We start from the raw sequence: 20000 nt of genomic DNA, 5'->3' as shown, positions 1-20000 counted from the left end.
GAGAATGTATATTTGATGTTGTTTGACCTTGAACTGTGACTTAAAATATTGCTACCAAGTCACTATGTTTACCAGCATCGAATCAGTTTGATGATTCATTGTTCATACAGTTCACACATTGCTTTCAGCAGGGATGAAATATTCTTATTCAGAACTCTATAATATTTAAATTCAATTCATAAACATGTACGCATATCTCCTAAATATCAAATGGTAAATTTGGGTTTGATAACTACAATTATAACAAGAGGCCCATGGGCCACATCGCTCACCTGAGTCACCTTGGTCCATATCAGAAGATTTTCCATATCTATTTGCATGTAAAACCGTAGTCCCTATTATGGCCCCAAACCTACCCTTGGAGGCCATGGTTTTTGCAAACTTGAATCTACACTATGTCAGAAAGCTTTCATGTAAATGTGAACTTCTTTGGCCCAATGGTTCTTGAGAAGAAGATTTTTAAAGATTTTCCCTATATATTTGTATGTAAAACTTTGATCCCCTATTGTGGCCCCATCCTACCCCAGGAGGGCATGATTTTAACAGACCTGAATCTGCACTATATCAGAAAGCTTTCATATAAATTTCAGCTTTTCTGGCTTAGTGGTTCTGGGAAGAAGATTTTTAAAGATTTTTCCTATATATTTGTATGTAAAACTTTGACCCCCTATTGTGGCCCCATCCGACCCCCGGGGGCCATGATCTTAACAATTTATAATCTGCACTATATCAGGAAGCTTTCATATAAATCTAAGCTTTTCTGGTTCAGTGGTTCTTGAGAAGAAGATTTTTAAAGATTTTCCCTATATATTTGTATGTAAATCTTTGATCCCCTATTGTGGCCCCATCCGACCCCCGGGGGCCATGATTTTAACAATTTAGAATCTGCACTACCTAATAAAGCTTATCTATAAATTTCATCTTTTCTGGCCCACTGGTTCTTGAGAAGAAGATTTTTTAATGACCCTACCCTATTTTTACCTTTTCTTGATTATCTCCCCTTGGAAGGTGGCCTGGCCCTTTATTTTAACAATTTAGAATTCCCTTTACCTAAGGATGTTTTGTGCCAACTTTGGTTGAAATTGGCCCAGTGGTTGTTGAGAAGAAGTTGAAAATGTGAAAAGTTTACAGACGGGTGATCAGAAAAGCTCACTTGAGCTTTCAGCTCAGGTGAGCTAAAAACAACCAAAAAAATTTGGAACTCCGTCGTCGCTTGACTTACCGTTCAGTGCAGTTGAAAAAGCATCAAATGCATTCCATGTTTTTGCAAAAATACGTGGGGAAATAATCGTACATATGAAACACAAAATTGCACACCAATAAAACATTCCTATATGTTTTAAATGTGATTTCTTTCGTTTGAGGAACGAATTAGACAGAAATCAATTTCTACTTGGTAATAATAATGAATGGATTAGTCCGGAATTTGAAAGTTTTCATTTCGAATACCTTTTTAGGTATCTTCAGTCATGCGGTTCAATAGAACCGGTTTCAATAGAGTACTGGTTAAATCAGTTTAGGATGACACGTACAGCTGGTAGCACGCCTATATTTTTGGAAATTTTATTATTTTTATGTATGGTATTATACTACATGTATGATAAAGCTGCTACGTGTTGTTGCTAGTCCAATTTATGTGTTGTTATTTAATATTACTGATCTTGTACATCAGGAATGGATTTCAAAGTAGAATTACTTAAAAAACTTCTGAACCCTGTTCGTATTACTACTTACTTTTTACCAACTGTTTGAAAGCCATTTTCGAATACCCACAATTTCAGTCAGATTGAAGGAATACAGTAACTTGATAACTGATACCGACCGACTGATCAGACTACAGAAAAAATACTCTCGTGATTAACAGATACGATATATATTTTCATTAATATGTTCCTTTTGTGATTAATGAGTTTGAAATATTAAATGTTATTATTTACACAATCAGCGACTGAGTTTCGTCAACTGTCTCTATTCAAAAGTTCTACTTTTACAGCCTTTCCATTGGAACCCGATCCCTGTCCTGATGAATTTAATCAAAGGTCTGAAGGGCCTGCGAGTCGACTCGCTCTTCATTTGCTATTTGAATATTCAATAAAAATCCAATTACTCACAGTACAGTTGCAAGTTGATTTTTGCATTGTCTTAATTTTTGCATTGAAATTACAATTATAGGAAAATGATTTTTCAGGGCAAATCATGCCTTTGTGCAATATATTACTACGTCCAGTTTAACCCTTGACCACATTAACCCAAAATTAATAGGGGGTCATTTACTCCTTATGATGTAACAGTGTACCAAGTTTGAGATCTGTCAGGCAAAGGGTTCTCGATATTGAGAATAAAGTATATTCCTATGTCTATTTTCAAAGTTCCGGCAGAAACCTTAATATTTCCTTACAAAGAAAGTCTCACAAAACCGGCCACCCCTGAAAACCGGACATTGGCCACTTTTTAAAGTACAATTGTTAACAATCATGTGTAATTTACCCTTATAATACTGGCCACTATTTGAAGACTAGAAAATTTTGGCCAGAGGGGTGATTAAGACTGGCCAGGTGTGAAAAATGACTGACCTACTGGCCAGGTGGGAAATTATCAACCAGGTGTGAAAAACACAAGTGGCCTCTATAAGTTCTTTAGTTTACCTTCACTGTCCAGGGTGCTAATTGGTGCTTATCTAATCCAACTGACCCTTTCAAATTTCAGTACAAAATGTTATAAACAGATATGCACATATTGAATGCACATATTGAATGACTACAATCAATACTCCATATTGCTACACCATGGATATAAGCGGTAGTTAATAAACAACAAACCCATGACTGTTAATGATAATTTTCAATAGATAAATAATTTTTTGGAGGTTTCCATAGACTTAAAATTCCTAAGAAACATCACAATTAAAATTATATTTTTACTACTCTACTTTTCAAAAACGTCAAAACAAATTTGTTAACGATATAAGCAATGGACATAAACAGAGTTTTTAAAGGTAAGAGGAATTCCAATAATAGGCCTCTGTGTTTTCTTTATGTATCCTGTTATAAATTTTAAGTTAAAATTAGATGATTGTAGCAAGACTATTTCTGGTAATAATTACCTGTAGGTACAAGCGGTCTAGTTTGATCTCCACTGATAATTGATCATAGATCCCCATATCAAAGTGAGCAGTACCTACTCTGTGTAATATGTTGTACAACATATTAGCTTCGCTCGCTAATATGTTGTACGGTGTGACCGTTGAGACGAGCTAAGTTCATTAACATTTTGCAACACGACTTTTATCCGCCTCTTCATTTAACGCGGGAAATATAACGCGTTTGATGTAAACAGTTACAAATTGTGACGACATATTAACTGCAATGTTTTTTCTTCTCTCAAACCAAGCAAAAACAAAACCTTTGAAGCTATCAGAAAGCTTGTCTGAAATTTAAAAACGTTTATGGTACTTTCTAAACAATCTAATTATTTTAATTACGGGATTGTCAATGAAGTATACCGCAGTGACGGCGACATTTTTCCGGAGGCATTATGGGTAGTCCCCATCATTTTTTGGCTGATGAAGAGCAAACCACGTGACTCAATTGCGTAATCATTGGAGCGAGCTCGTCGCGTCGCGAATTGCAGCAATCAAATGGCTATGTGTTTGTTTTGTTTATTAAAACACAAGCTGAAATTCTACATAAATGCTGCTAGTCTACAGATTTGTATACCTATATCAAATGCAGTTTAATTTAAACGGAATGTTCTCCATTATTTATGCATGTCAATGTAAAAATGTTTATTCATGTTTAATTAGTTTAGTGCTATAAATTGAAAATAAACATGTTAGTAATTTATTTTGTTTTATTTCCAATAGTGAAATAATAGTCCTTGAACACCATATTATATGGTTTGTGGTATGTCAATGAAATATCTAATAAACATTGAGCTGAAATGTCTCTAAATGCTAAATTCTCAGTATACCGGCCACCCCTCTAAACTGGCCGTTTTTTTTTTGGTCCGACAGCTGGCCGGTTTAGAGAAGTTTCACTGTAAATCAAAAATTCATTTCATTCACACCTGTCAATCAAACGATACGAAATTCTAACTTGATTTAGATCTATAGTTTGCCACTGTGAATCTACACTGCAAGTTTTAAATGAATCCTCGGGAGCATTAAGGAAAACCGTCTACAAAACCAAAGGAACAGACTGACTGACAGACAAGGAAGGATGGAGAGATGGAGAAGAAACCTATCGTTCCTTTCGGTTTTACAAACCGGTAGGGCACTAATAACATCAAAGATATTCAAGGAAAGAATAGATTACATATTGCAAAATAGGTGATCTGAAACTTACTTAAAGATGCTTGGTCCTCTCGACTATTTCTGATCCTTTTGGAGAATGCCCCACTTTTATTCTCTTTTGGCACAGCTTTCACTGGGGTGTCAGCAGCTTCCAGCTTAATATCTTTCGCCAACTTGGGGAGAGGTGCCCCTGCAGGTACCAGTGTGCTAGAACCTTCTGGACTATCAGGTTGTGCAGTGCCAGGGTTTCCATTATCACCTAAATTACTACGTGATGAAGATGTCTGATTATTTTGTGAGATGCAGGCACTTCCACCTATTTCCTGACTGTTCTTTATTTGCTGAATTTGTGGAGGACTTTTATGTTGAATGTCTGATGTAGAAACCGATGGAGCATTTTCTGTATGTTGATGTGGAGATAAATCAGAAGGTTGTACATGACACAACTGCTGACTAGTAGATGATTGTTGGATTGATTCCTCATTTCTTGTTGCTGAAGATGTCAAATCCTTTGATTTATTTTGATTAGGGGATGGTTTAATTGATGAGACTTCACTGTCACAAACTGAAGCAACATTATCATCCTGATTTTCTACATTCGGATTTGTGTCTGTTTTGTGAGCACCTAAGTCATTTTGCATATCATCATTAAAGTTTGAAAGCAATGGAATTGAGGAGCTGGCATCTGGTGTTACTTGCTCCTTTGGAATGGTTTCATCATGGGAGTTCAAAGGTAGTGCAGTAGGAGAAACACCTTCTGAAACAATTGAGTTTTGATTTGTAAGTGTTGACTGACGAGAATCATAAACATCTACAAAGGAAATAAAAGTGACAAGTAGAAGGTCTATGGATTTAACATGATTACAAAATACTGTTGTTTACATATGCTATGATGTATTTCAAATAATGGAGCCTTGAAAACTCTGTCAAATATTCACTGAAAATAATACATGTGCAATACATAATTATAGTTATATTCTGAACTGCTACTGAAACTTTTCATAGGAAACAGAAGATGTTTGCTATAAATTAAGTGTTCCATTTACTCTAGCTCTTTTTGTGGAGGTAGACATTTTCTCCCAGATGATGATTTAGAGTACCGAGTTTGTATACCTCACACCCAGAGATCTTAGTGACTATAGCTTACTTAAAACCAATCTTACAACATTTCACATTTAATGTGAAGAGCTCTGCAATGCAGGGCATATCCCTTCGCAATGAGTGTCTACAAGATTTTTCTATGAAGTCCCGTAGAAACCTTGATCTTTGATCTCAAAATTAATTATAGAGTTTTTCCTCTCTTGATAACGAAACTATATGTGAAGTATAAAATCAATGGAGCAGAAAATGTGGCCTGCTAAGTGTCTACAAGCTTCTTCTATGAAGTTCCAAGTTACCTTGACCTTTTGACCCCCAAAATCAATGGGGTTCTATCTTTCTTGACAAGAAAGCTACATGTGAAGTATGAAATCACTGGAGCAAAAAATGTGGCCTGTAGAGTGCCTACAAGCTGCAGTGTTACACACACATTCACATACTCACCCACTCACGAAGGGGCCCATTAGATACTTTACTTGTTTCCTCTCTTGCAATGAATTGCAGAGGGATAATAAGGTTATTTATCCCACTTCAGACAAATTTGTAGATAATTGATTGGATAAAAGCTAATCACATGATACCCTGAAATTTTTTATATTATGTCTCCGTCCGTAGAGTGTATTAATTTGACAACTGTGATGTCACTAACGAATCATGACTCCCCAAAATTTTCAATATACTGTCTCCATTCTGAGAGTTTGGCAACTGTGACATCACTTACTAATCATATGACACCCCAAAATTTCAATACACCATCTCCATGGAAGGAAATATTGATCTGACAGCTACCGTAGCTTTCAATTAATGGATGTCTGCATTCAGTTTCAACATACGTGATTTGTTTATCTAATGTTATTGTTCATATTTTTAACTGTGATGTTTTGATATAAATTTGTGATTGTATGATTTTCAATGTGATATATCTGAAATTCAATTCAATAACTGAATAATATATTTATGATATCAAACATGTTACTGAAATCTTTACACATTTTCAAAGGTCTTCAGCAGGATAAATTCACGACAGTCAGTTTGGGACACAATATGTCTCAAACTGACTGTAACTTAAAGTAAAAAATCGCTGAAACGCATCAAAGATACGCAAGACCGAGTTGCAGTTTGGAAAATTATGCACGCTTGCATTCACGAAGTAAAAACATGCACGTATTTAATATAGTTTATAAGTATGAAGCTTTGAATGGCTGCAATAGGTATTTAGTGTGATAATGACCTTGACCTTTGGATTTCAAAAGCAACATGAATCTTGAATGTCATCAGGATTTGAAGTCTGATAAACATGCACCAGCAAGTACATGTATAAAACTTAAAGGCAAGCTCAAATCTACAGTGTATAGTGACAAAGAGACCTTGACCTTTGGACCTCAAAATAAATAGGAACCTTCCTCTTTTGGATGTGATCATGATATGTAAATTTCACAAAGATGCCCCTAGTAGTATGAAAGTTAGAGACCGGACAAGCTCAAATCTATGGCATTTAGTGACAAAGTGACTTTGACCTCAAAATAAATAGGAACCTTTCTCTTTTGGATGTGATCATGTTATGCAAGTCTCACAAAGATGCACCAAAAAGTATGAAAGTTAGAGACCGGACAAGCTAATTGTGGACGCCGCCCGCCCGCCTGACTGGACACCCATCCTTCGTCAATTTAAAAGCCGAGATTTGCTACGCAACTCGGCTAATAAAGAACAAAGTCGTAAAAATCAAACATATGTGAAATAATACTTACCTTGTGAAGTGGAGTTCCCATATCGATTGTCCATAACTGGAAAATATACAAGATGGTAGTTTTCATTTCCAGAGATTTTTATGAACCATGCACTGTTGACTGATTAAATACTCAGTTTTTGCTGAAGACCTTTTTCTGTATGAAACTTGCAATTCATCTGTATATTTCATTGTTTACACAGTGGTACAATGTATTCACAACCCAAATGATTGTTCAGACAATTATGTGCAAGAAAGCTATCCCAGAATTTGTACAATCATTAATCTTTCTACGAAGTATGACATTATTGCATGATTGAAAGATTCCAAGATTTCTGATGGCTGAGATTGACAAACTAGAAAACGTAGAATGTTATGTTATGTTTCCCTGCATTTGACTTTGAGATGAATATAACATTTGACATTTAACATATAACATTTCAACATCAGGCCAAAATTAAATTGGGAAATTCCAAATATTGATATGATTATTATTCTTGGTAGTTCAAGGAAAACTCACATCTCTACTTGCTTATGACTAGGTTTTGGACTATAATTGTACAGAAGGATGGCTCCTATCATGAATGGCCTACATTTTTCACAATGCTGTGTGAATTATTCCCCCATCCCCCCCCCCCCCCCCTTCCGATTACAGAGGACACACATGATGGTGTCATGTAAGGAATAAATAGAAAATTTACTATTTTTTTTTATTGCAATCCAACCAATTGCCAGTTAAGGAACGTTTCTAAATATTAACTGTAATGACTTAAAAATAGTATAACTGAACAGTAACGTTTTAATCACTGATTACATAGTTGTGTCCCTTGTGTGGTTTTCTCAAAAGCAATATATGGGCATGATTATTGCTTCTTTGAAGGGGGCATGGCCTTTCATTTGAACAAACTTGAAAACCCTTCACCCAAGAATGCTTTTTGCCAAGTTTTGTTGAAATTGGCCCAGTGATTCTGGAGAGGAAGTCAAAAATGTAAAAAGTTTACAGACAGATGGAAAGATAGACAGATACATGATAGACAAGTTTACAGACGGACAGACAGACAAACGGACAGACGACAGGCAATCAGAAAAGCTCACTTGAGCTTTCAGCTCAGGTGAGCTAAAATGTAGGCCATTAAAGTAGCAATGGTTGAATTCATCCGATTAAAATCAGATCCTTTGATCCACTCACGTAGACTGCTACACTAGTATCTGAAGTAACCCAATAGACGGTCACATCCGCATGACCTTTCATTTGGAATATTCATGAAAACTATCAGCCAATCAGAAAGCAAACTAATTTCTTGAAGAAAAGTGCATCAAATTAGCAGCAATTTGATTACGTCAGATATTTCTACCAATTTTGATCGGGATTGGTACTTTTTATCTCTGGTTTGGTTCAAATCTAAAAAAGTAGTGATTATTTCTGTTTGGTCATTTTATTTCAATTTCTTGTCTAATACATTTTTTTTCCAACTGTGTCAGGTTTTAGCTGTACATTTAAAAAATATCAACCTCGAACTTTTACAATTTTCATAAATATTTCAAAATCTTTTATTTGCAACCAAAACACCTTTATATTATTCTGGTAAAAACACAAAAACTTCATATAAAATAATGGAGAGTTTGTACCACTCTTTTGATGGTGAAATCATACTTCATATGGGTGCTTTAACTATATAGCCATTAAATAAAACTTTGGTGTAAATAAGCCACCTTAACGTAGTTCCACACTCCTGTGACGTCATAAGATTTTCCAAATTCAATAATTTAATGACTGGAACATAAATTTTGTTGGAGTCTTTTTCAATAGTTATTGTAAAAAATCTTGTTAGCCATAAAATATTTCAAAAGTCTTAGTTATATTTGAATAGTCAATAATGTGTTTCAAAATATTGAATCCAAGGACAATAACTCTGTTTTCATTAAATTATTTATCAAGTCCATTATGCAATAGATTTCCTATATTTTTCACAAACATTTTACCAAGGTGATAAGGAATTATTATCTGTGTCTTTTCATGTAATTACATAAAATTTTAATCCATCAGTGGTTTTGAATAGCTCAGCTCTATGGTGCCAGACTTAGGTTTTTTTATTGGGGTATACATACTCTGGAAGCTATAGATTTGAAATTATTAAGGAAAGGTATGGATTTTTTTTTTTTTTTATAAATAACTATAACAGATGTACATCTACTAATATAAACAGAAAAAATGATATGTAAACCATGCTATAAGGAAGTTGTGTCCATATTAGTTTGTTTTTTAACATTTTGGAGAATAAGGCCAATTCAATAATTTTGCACTTATTATACTAAAACTTGATGAACATATTGAAAATGACATGTGTTTTAGTTATTGACATGTTTCCTGATAAATAAATGCAATTTAAATTATTATTTCTTTTTTCATTTTAAAATAACAACAGATAACTGTTTCCAATGAATTTCATAAAAATCTACATAGGGGTACATGACTTCAGTAGTGACTGTAATGAAAATTAATGTGGAAATCCTTAACTAATTTGCCTTTTTTCATTACTCTGAATGTTAATCTATTGATTCCAAACAAAAAAATGCTACCTAAACCCCAAAAATTCAGGACTAAGGACCCATCTTAAATGATCTACCAGTAAAATATTTACTGTATAATACAAAACTTTTGTTAGTTTGAACATAACAGGGAGTTTATAATGCATTAACTTAAGGTTCTACAAATTGCAATTTGCTCTCAAACATTTGTTTCAATGATTACTTACAATTTTGAATTTTCAACATTATACATGTACATCCTGAAAAGAAAGAAAAAATAATGATGCAAATTTAAAAACATTAAAAATCATCAATACATTTACTGCATATGTACAGAAATAATTATCAATTACGTCAGTTTCTGTAGGGATATGTATATTTCCAGGCGGCACATAAGTTTTTCATTCCTATTCTTTCACTTTTCAATGTAATTTGACAGAAAATTATAAAGAAAACATTATTTCTACATGGAGCAAAATACTGCTTTAGCAACAAAATGGAAATAGAAGAGCTAAAATATATTGTGTTTTCATTTCCTGGATATTAACATGACACAGCCAAATGTCAACTCTAAAGTAAAAAATGTTAATATAGAGTCATATGAACCAATGAAATTGTGTTTTACAGGAGAAATTTAATTATATCTACATTGATACAGAATGAAAGCTATTTTGATATCATTCCGATGTTATTTATTACAAATGTTTTGATTGGACAAAAATAAAGCTGAAGGAGAGTTTACACATCAATAAATCCGAAAACGCAATGTATTCATACACGCCTGAAAACAAATAATGTAGAGTGGGGAAACTATTCAAATTTTTTGAAATTGTTTATACAGTGAATGAATTAGAATTATAAGAATTAAACATTCTTTTTGAAGAATTTATTGATGTGTAAACTCTGAACAATTTACTCACAAACGTGCTTCGACCTTTTATTCAGTTTGTGAGTCAAATGTCCGGAGTTTACACATCGATAAATTCTTCAAAAAGAATGTTTAATCCTATAATAATTCTTCTGAAACAAGATAAGTTTCAACAAATCCCTGGTTTGATCATGTAATTTTGCTTTTAAATCTTTAAAGCACTTAATTTGGGTATACCTTCAGCAAGACACCGACCACACAAAGGGACAGCCGCAAATGCTGTAAAGAAAAAAAGTAAAGGAAAATACATGTATTCATTACTACCTAGAAGACACAGGGAAGTCAAACGGATAAATACAGATATCTACAGCTGGTAGTACCTTTTTTACTTTTCATATTCTGAGTTTTCATTTTACGTATGACATACATAAACACTGCTACAATCATAATTAATATGATGATGATGAGACCAACTGCAATCCCGACCCCAACTGAAAGTCTGAAAACAAAATAACATTGACGTAAAGGTATATTCAGGTCACGTTATTATATAATCTACGTGCCACATTGATGTAAAGGTATATTCAGGTCACGTTATTATATAATGTACGTGTCACATTGATGTAAAGGTATATTCAGGTCACGTTATTATATAATGTGCCACATTGATGTAAAGGTATATTCAGGTCACGTTATTATATAATGCACATGCCACATTGATGTAAAGGTATATTCAGGTCATGTTATTATATAATGTGCCACACTGATGTAAAGGTATATTCAGGTCACGTTATTATATAATGTACGTGCCACATTGATGTAAAGGTATATTCAGGTCATGTTATTATATAATGTGCCACATTGATGTAAAGGTATATTCAGGTCACATTATTCAGATCACCTTATTATATTATGTGCCACACTTACACCATTGTACCTTAATTAATATCATTCCTTTGTGTAATAAATCACAATTTTGTTTAAGATACAAAATTTTTACTTCACATACAGAAATCAACAGAATTGAACACATTTACATTGTGGTTCCATGGAGAGTGAAATTTGCCACCACCAGGGACAGCATCTTTAAATCAATATCTGAAACACAATATATTATACCCCCCTTCCTCTTGTGGCGTGGTAGTGTTTATCTCTGATAGAGGGACTTTTGGCGTGGTATCTGGAGGACTGCTTTTATACACTATGTCATAACACTCAGGATCTACAATTTTAAGGAGGATACAAATGGAAAATATTTGAAAAATCTGGATCTCTTTATTGCAATTTTTGGTAAAATGCAATTTTAATGTTGATCTGAAAATGTACATGTAGTAATACATTTTGTGATAATTTAATGTTACTTACATTCATGAATTTTCAATTTAGAATTCTAGCATGAAAATCTTACATTCATACTGGTCAGTGGAGTTATATCGAGTAGGACACGGCTTACTAAAGTTCCGACACGACACCTCCGTCTCCCGAATAGACATGAATCCCTCAGAGTACTCAGCACATACTTGACCTGAATAAGTCATCATTATATATATATAATTTACTGGTTAACCCTTTAGTGCACTGCCACAGCACACGATACGCCCGTCAGATGTTTATTCTTTATAAACAGATAAAAAAATCCTCTATCTGCTATTGTTAAGTCTTAGCTGCAATAATGTAGCCCTATCCGGGTTTTTTTTTTATCCCCCCCCCCCCCCCACCAAAAAAATCGGAGATCGAGGGCTACATTATTGCAGCTAGTTAAGTCTTTGCAAATTTTGTAGTACAATACTGCATATATTTATATCCTTAATGTTAAAAACAAATTAAGTATTCATATTAATTATTAAGTAGCTACATTCTATGGGGGGAAAAGTGTATTTCTTGATTCAATGATACTGCATTAATAATTACTCCTAACATATGTAGGGATTACCTCCCTTAAAATGTTTTCTTTTTAATTACTTACCATTTCAAAAGTTTTAATGACGAGATTTTAAGCTACAATTCACATTTTTATACAGATACACACACTGACAAAGTTTGCTGATTCTAGGACTCAAATCTACATGAACCTAAAAAAGGGTTATGCCATATTTGGCCATATCATCTTAATCATACAGTCCCTGAAACGTTCTACTTTCCCACTTGAACGGTGAACGCACACAGAGTGAACGGTGAATGCACGGTGAGCGAATGGTGAACGCACGCAGAGCGAACGGTGAACACAGTGAACGGTGAGCGCAAGGTGAACGCAAAATGGTTTATTCATTCGGTATATTTTGGATTTTCCCCTTGGATTGTACTTAGTCAGGTAGAGAATATATATCTATATATATATCTATATATATATATTATGAAAATGCCAAGAATTCTAAATATTATAGAATATATGTTTCTATTTTTCATATATACATGTATCTGTACATGCATTGATGTGTGCATTGGTGTGAAATTTATGATCATATATATATATATATATATATATATATATATATATATATATATATAATAAAGAAAAATTTCTTTATTATACTATTACTTGTGTGGATATATATATATATATATATATATATATATATACCATGAATATTGGTGCAGCATCTTGGTATACTACATTTTGACTTAAGATACATAGTATCTAATATCTTAGGCAAATTCAACTTCATTAGTAGATTATCATCCAGGGTCACTAAAAAGTATGGGGCGGGTGGGAGGATTTTATTTTTTAATTTTTATTTCCTGAGAAAAATATCAATGACAAACGAGTTTTTGTCAACAGAAGTGCATCATTTAATGCCAGATGGATATCAATCTACGCTTATTTCACAGATGAATTCCAGGTTAAGTTTTAATTTCAAACACAGAAAGATACTAAACTTCTTGAAGATATGAAAACGTTAATCCCTTCGTTTCATTTACGCCCATAAGAAATAAAGAAAACCATATACTAGCTATTTTCTTCACGTGGTTTTTCACGTTGCTATACTGGTAATGCAAACAAGAAGTGTACATAACGGAGTTGGACATGAAAATTTTCCGGAAATCACAAGTTTTGCAAAATGAAAAAATTCCAGGCAGGCCGATTTTTGAGGGGCGGGCGGGGATGATAATCTATCAATTAAGTTGAATTGGCCTTATAGATAAACAATGCATGTGAAATGAAGATTGTCTAGTAATTAGCACCAAGAATTTACAGGTGTACATGCATGACTTCAAAATTTAAGAGTGCCATCGTTTGGATTACAGGCAATTAAACACATCCCCAAAAGGAGTCAAGATAAATGCATTAAACAACCAACACGGGTAGAATGGGTACCTTGTGTTGACACCTGAACGCTTCTAAATAGTATAAAAGGTTTATTCCCACGTAGATTTTGCGTAACTCACTCTATAGCAAATACATGTATAGTATATCGACCTGAGGAAATAATTCCCCAATTAATGTACGTACGTACAAAATAAATAGTGTGACCATGAATTTACAATTAGATTGTGCAATATTTGCATACTTTTGATGCGAATAAAACTGTTTATTATATAGCTTATAAATAGTCTAATATAAAATCTGCGTAAAATCTAGAGAATGTTAGCGTTCAATATCCTGAGAATTTATTGACCGCTAACTTTGCATTGCGTAAATTGTATGCGCCCGAAACATTCCGAGTATGAGCGTTCAATATTGACGTTACCGTAACGACGTAAACAAGCCAAAATGTCAAACGAAGGTCCTCCGAATCTGACAGAGCCAGTATTTGATATTTACTTAAGCAAAATGTTTTACTGTACATAAATTATAATGTCCCCATTTACAAAATCAGTTTGCTTCATGAATTAATGACGGGTTGAATATTGAACAGTTAAGAAATGCATGCTGTTATTGCACACTGCCAATATTGATGAATTCTCATCTATTTTGGAGTAGTTTGAGTGAAAAGGGATATAATTTAACAACTAAATACTTTAGCTATATAATAAAAGGGATATTGAACTTATATAGGTGAATATTGGCACTCGTTGGCTGTCAAAATGCACTCGCAAGCTCGTGCATTTTAACAGCCAACTCGTGCCAATATTCACCAATATAAGTTCAATAACCCTATATTATTATACTGAACTACACATATATCATAACGTGGCACCGAAATGTATGAGAAAAATTTCATCTTTATATTAGAGACAAACGATATAAAAATTTCAAATTTGGGGAATAGAGTAAATACATTTATTGACGTCTTTCAAAAATATAGGCCAGGGATCGAAATTTAACTTTTTTCACTACATATGTACTAGCAAATTTTAGCTAGTGGATTATTTTCCAACTAGTAAAACTGAGCTTTAACTAGCATTTTGCAATCGATTGCTGTTTTACAGGAATTTAATAAAGAGGCATGTCTCTCTAGATATCTAAATATAAGGAAAATCTTTAAAAATCTCCTTTAAAGTGCAATAATAAAAATAAGATTTGAAAGTTCTTTCATTTACCATTTAATGATTTATCAGACAATATACATGTATCATTGGTGCATGGTAAGGGTCATAGGGTACACTACTGTTCAGAGACCTACCACCAATTAACAACATCACGTGGTTTAAAATTTTGAAGACTGATAGCATCAATTCAAACTATATGTTCAAAACTTTTGGAAATTTCATCTAAACAAGAGGCCCATGGGCCACATCGCTCACCTGAGTCACCTTGGTCCATATCAGAAGATTTTCCATATCTATTTGCATGTAAAACCGTAGTCCCTAGTATGGCCCCAAACCTTCCCCTGGAGGCCATGGTTTTTGCAAACGTGAATCTACACTATGTCAGAAAGCTTTCATGTAAATGTGAACTTCTTTGGCCCAATGGTTCTTGAGAAGAAGATTTTTAAAGATTTTCCCTATATATTTGTATGTAAAACTTTGATCTCCTATTGTGGCCCCATCCTACCCCAGGGGGGCATGATTTCAACAAACCTGAATCTGAACTATATCAGAAAGCTTTCATATAAATCTCAGCTTTTCTGGCTTAGTGGTTCTGGGAAGAAGATTTTTAAAGATTTTCCCTATATATTTGTATGTAAAACTTTGACCCCCTATTGTGGCCCCATCCGACCCCCGGGGGCCATGATCTTAGCAATTTATAATCTGCACTATATCAGGAAGCTTTCATATAAATCTCACCTTTCTGGCTCAGTGGTTCTTGAGAAGAAGATTTTAAAAGATTTTTCCTATAAAGGACTAAGACCATGTTTATCAAAATTCGGCCTAACGTCCAAAGTGAATAATTTTTTGTTAGAAATATTCTCTAACATGTTCTTTTCCTGTAATGTACTGGTTTTTATATGTAGAGTTGGTGAAAGAACACAATTTTTAGGTTTACATTACTAGTATAAATCCTATAATTTGCGCTACTTTTTAAGATTGCGTCATACAACGTCGCTATATATTATTAGAAGTGGTAACGTATTGTAAAACATGATTATGCAATGAGTGGTTTAATATATAATAAGATCTTGAAAAAGAAATTTTCTTTCCCAAATACGCAAGAAGGTTATTTTACTTATAGCCCGAATGGCACACCATATTTTTCAATCCTTCATTCGGCCTTTTTCACACGCGGCGCCGTTAGTCTGTTTGCGCTGTTCGTGGAAGTTGCAGAGGATGTACTCATCGCATTTCAACGTAAGTTTTAGAAATATGAATATACTTCACCTCTACTCGTTAAACTGTATAACCAAATAGGTGTACCAATTGCTCTTAAAAATAATAAACAAGTCGCATGGAACGTATAGTATGGTGCGCCTGTGGTGTGTTGACATAAACTCATAATATTCACGCATTGGGCTGTTGGAAATCCCAGAACAAATCTGTTAACTGTTGTCAACATATATTTATTGTTTATCTATTATAATTTATATTGTTAAGATTTAAAATTGTATGTATATCAGCTGATCAGAAAAATCAGCTGTTTCACGATCGAGCGATCATGCCATTTTCAATTCCGAGTGCATGACCTTCTCGGGTCTATTTGAATTTTCTTACATGATGTTTGACTCACTTTACACTTTGAACTTTCCATGTATCATTGTATGGTCTAAAAAGTATTTGTATAGGTTAAAGAGACATATAATTGTATATAGATGTATATTTCCATAATGGTATATGTCTCTGGGGTAACATGTAGGCCTGTGGGGGGTTATAGGTTGAATAATTTTCGAATGATTTGGTATTCTAGTATTCTACTATGTTTAAACTTAACTTAGTGATTATTTAGTAATCAAATAAAAGTTATATGATGAATCGATACATTTCTTCAATCTACTGTAAACAAAAACTGTTTCTGTGTTTTGGAATCTGTCTGGTATTAGTGAATAATAAATAACTTCATAAGTCAATAAATATATTCTTGTTGTAGTGATGACATTTGCAAAATCTGTGAGAATAGAAAAAAATGTGTTAGGGTCAACAAAAATTTTTGATTAGGGTAGGTCGGGAAAGTGGAAACCAATTAACATATATATATATTTTTTGGCCTTACGCGGAAACATGGATTAGAAAAGTCGGAATGATTTTTACATTCAATAATTTTTAAATACTTAAAAGCACCATTAAGCCAGGAAAATCATAAGAACAGTTTGGTTTTATAATTTAAATATGCCTTATTTCAAGATAAATTGTAAACATGTCAAACTTAATTTCAACAATTACGCTTACAACTTACATGCCTGCATTGGGATTAGACATAGAATCACTCAGAGAATGTTGAATTTCATGATCAGTACTACCATGATTTAAGCATATAATTTTTTGTTAGGTTAAATCTCCTTTATATTATTGAATATTAAATTTTTCCATACATCTACCACAAGAAAGAGTATGAAAGATAAAAATATTTTGTGAATTTGCTGATAGTTGTGAAGTAAGATAATATATCGACATTAGCTACAACAAAAATTATTAGATGGGGAATCAAATTCAAATGAAATGTTTGTGTATATAATTATTTATGCAGAAATGTACATGTAGCTAAACTGTCATCTATTGTTTAGTTGGAGACATGTCAATCTCCCACCGAATACATAAATGTAATTTTTCTGAATTCTATATCAATGAAAATACATGAGGGCATGAAAGTACAACTTTTATATGAATATTATAATACAGGGGTCCGTGTTTGCCCAATTATCTATTTTGTATTGCTTGTAGGAGTTATGAGATTGATCACTGTTTGTTATCTTCACCTTTCATTTATGATATAGTTTTGATAATGATATAATACTGGAGTAATTTGAATTTCAGGATGATATAATATGTACAGCAAAAATTTATGGCAAGGGTGACATGAATCAGATTGACAAGAATCCATATTCCTACTCCTCAATAATGCTATCATCACTGCCATCAGATTCATCAATGATAGTGGCATCAGTGACACATGCGGATAAGTGTTGGACATCACTACAGGAATAGCTTCCTTGTTGTGCCTGCCAATAGCAAGGTACCAGATTATACAGCAGTTATGTGGAAACAGATTCCCACAGATTGACACCTACATTGTACAGTATCAGGCAGTTATATCAGAACTGGAAAAACTGGATCCAAACAAGACTATATTGCTTGGAAGAAACATGTCGACTCTGAAGTTTAACCCTTATTAACCCATGGCACTTCCAGAGACATCCTGATACCATGGTTCTATGTCATTTGAAATATACCTGTGGAGGTTTTTAAAGTGGGGTTTTTTTTTGGGGGGGGGGGGGTGTGTTATTAATTGGAAGAATTTATATTTGATGATTCAAATGAAAATCTGCATGTTGAATTATGAATGTCATAATAAATGTACTTTTTGAATGAGTTCAAGAATGGTTGTCCTGATAAAAAGTGTAGAGTCAAAAGTTAACAAATTGTCAAAAACACTGGTCAGGTCTGAATTCATCATCTTGGACACCTTGCAGTTGGAATTATGATCTCTATGAAGAAATGCTGAAAATCTTGTAAAAGAGGAAATGACAAGTTGGGGTCCAAGGCACTTGAATATATGCATGAGAAGGTGTTCTATCCAGGCTTGAGGTCAATTACATAGCAATGTAACGCCTTACATTACCTAGAAAATTTCACATTACCATTACTCCTATTTTGAAATATAATGTATTACATTACTTGAGAGTGAATTTACATTACACATTTACATAACATACTGTCAGATATTAAAGAAATGGCAGAAAAATTGTTTCTGTATTATGATTTTTAATATAAGTACACAAAATATTCAGCAATGTTAGGAAACATATCTATTAAGTTATTCATTGCATTTGATTGTCATCAATGTTTCAAATGCTTCAGTCAATCACTAATATAATGAATTATTCTAAATCTTCAAAATATCATCAAATATTTGAAGTAGTGTAAATGTAATGAAAAGTAATGTGCAGTACAGTATGCATTACATTACCATTACTTGTAATGCAAAAATGGTTCATTACACCCCCATTACATTGAAACTGGCTGTCATTTAATTACCATTACCCCAGGCCTGGTTCTGTCAAGAGGTATTGAAATTGTCTGTAGAGACTTTGTCTCAGGAAGTGGCCGAGATTGGTTGTGACAATTTTGTTGGATGTGAATTTACTGACACACATGTCTACACTTGCTACACAATATAGCATGTGGTGGTTTAATTCAACAAGAAAGTTCTTACTCTGCAGGAAATGACGAATAGCTAATGGATTCACATTTTTTCTGACTTTACTTCTGTACATTAGATGCATTGGAAAAACTTTCCTTTCCATTATCTTTTGCTGGTTCATACTTTGAAATAAAATCAAGTCCGAAAATAAAGTATTTTGGGGTTTTTTTTCCAATGAATTTAAAAAAATGTAATCTGTAATCCTTGCATATTTTCTTGGTGTTCTGTGATTGCATAGGCCTATTGATTTTTATTTGTATTCAGGTATGATTTCATCTTCAGTGTCTTGAAAGAAAGAAATTTTTCAATAATGCAAAGAAAAATGTAGTTAACAGTATGATTTAAAAAAAAAAAATTTGACACGGGTAGGAATTGAACCCGGATTTCCCGATTGAAGGACGGGCTCTCTACCACTAAGCCACGACGTCTATGACGTCATTCGCTCAAAAATCCTTCATACATTTACTTGCCCTAGTTAACGTTATACTTCAATATTTCGGCAATAGTTTTAGTTATATCAATGCATGTTCTATAAATTCTTTTCATTTTGATCTTAGTAATTCTGTTGGTGTCGTCTAAATAAAAACTTTCTATAGCATTGAAGGTCCGGTTTGTCGGACAGCAGATTCGTTTGTTTACGCATCAAAATTCTATAGCTTTTAGAATATCCTGCACAAACCTGTGATAAAAACACCACATAGGGGTGTATTCTGCATGGAAATGATGTAGACTCCACATAAGTATATTGTTTTAATTTTTCAAAGCAACATAATTAATAAAATACCCACAACTCTCACAAAAATAAATAATTCCG

The 20000-nt window shown here is 33.4% G+C and overlaps 1 protein-coding gene and 1 long non-coding RNA gene across 8 annotated transcripts in view; one reads left to right on the top strand and one right to left on the bottom strand.

Moving 5' to 3' along the window:
* LOC125674697 (uncharacterized) overlaps positions 1-20000 on the bottom strand; it is a 53967-nt gene that overhangs the window by 16434 nt on the left and 17533 nt on the right. For 3 of the 7 annotated variants that reach the window (XM_048911935.2, XM_048911936.2, XM_048911940.2), the window contains exons 3-9: positions 11921-12037; positions 11632-11734; positions 10893-11011; positions 10750-10791; positions 9872-9904; positions 7138-7173; positions 4344-5102 (exon numbers count right to left, since the gene is read on the bottom strand). In XM_048911935.2, coding sequence (XP_048767892.2) covers positions 4344-5102; positions 7138-7173; positions 9872-9904; positions 10750-10791; positions 10893-11011; positions 11632-11734; positions 11921-12037 — 1209 coding nt within the window. The remainder of the gene's footprint in view (positions 1-4343; positions 5103-7137; positions 7174-9871; positions 9905-10749; positions 10792-10892; positions 11012-11631; positions 11735-11920; positions 12038-20000) is intronic. The other 4 variants (XM_048911938.2, XM_056157804.1, XM_056157805.1 and 1 more) reach the window with 2 other exon arrangements.
* On the top strand, positions 15740-18404 carry LOC125674706 (uncharacterized). Its single transcript, XR_007370211.2, has 2 exons — positions 15740-16182; positions 17800-18404. It is a non-coding gene; the product is annotated as an uncharacterized LOC125674706 (long non-coding RNA).

The sequence above is a fragment of the Ostrea edulis genome, chromosome 3 (assembly GCF_947568905.1).
Source record: "Ostrea edulis chromosome 3, xbOstEdul1.1, whole genome shotgun sequence".
In the NCBI taxonomy this organism is placed as follows: Eukaryota; Metazoa; Mollusca; class Bivalvia; order Ostreida; family Ostreidae; genus Ostrea; species Ostrea edulis.
This window is presented reverse-complemented; position numbering and strand designations above follow the sequence as displayed.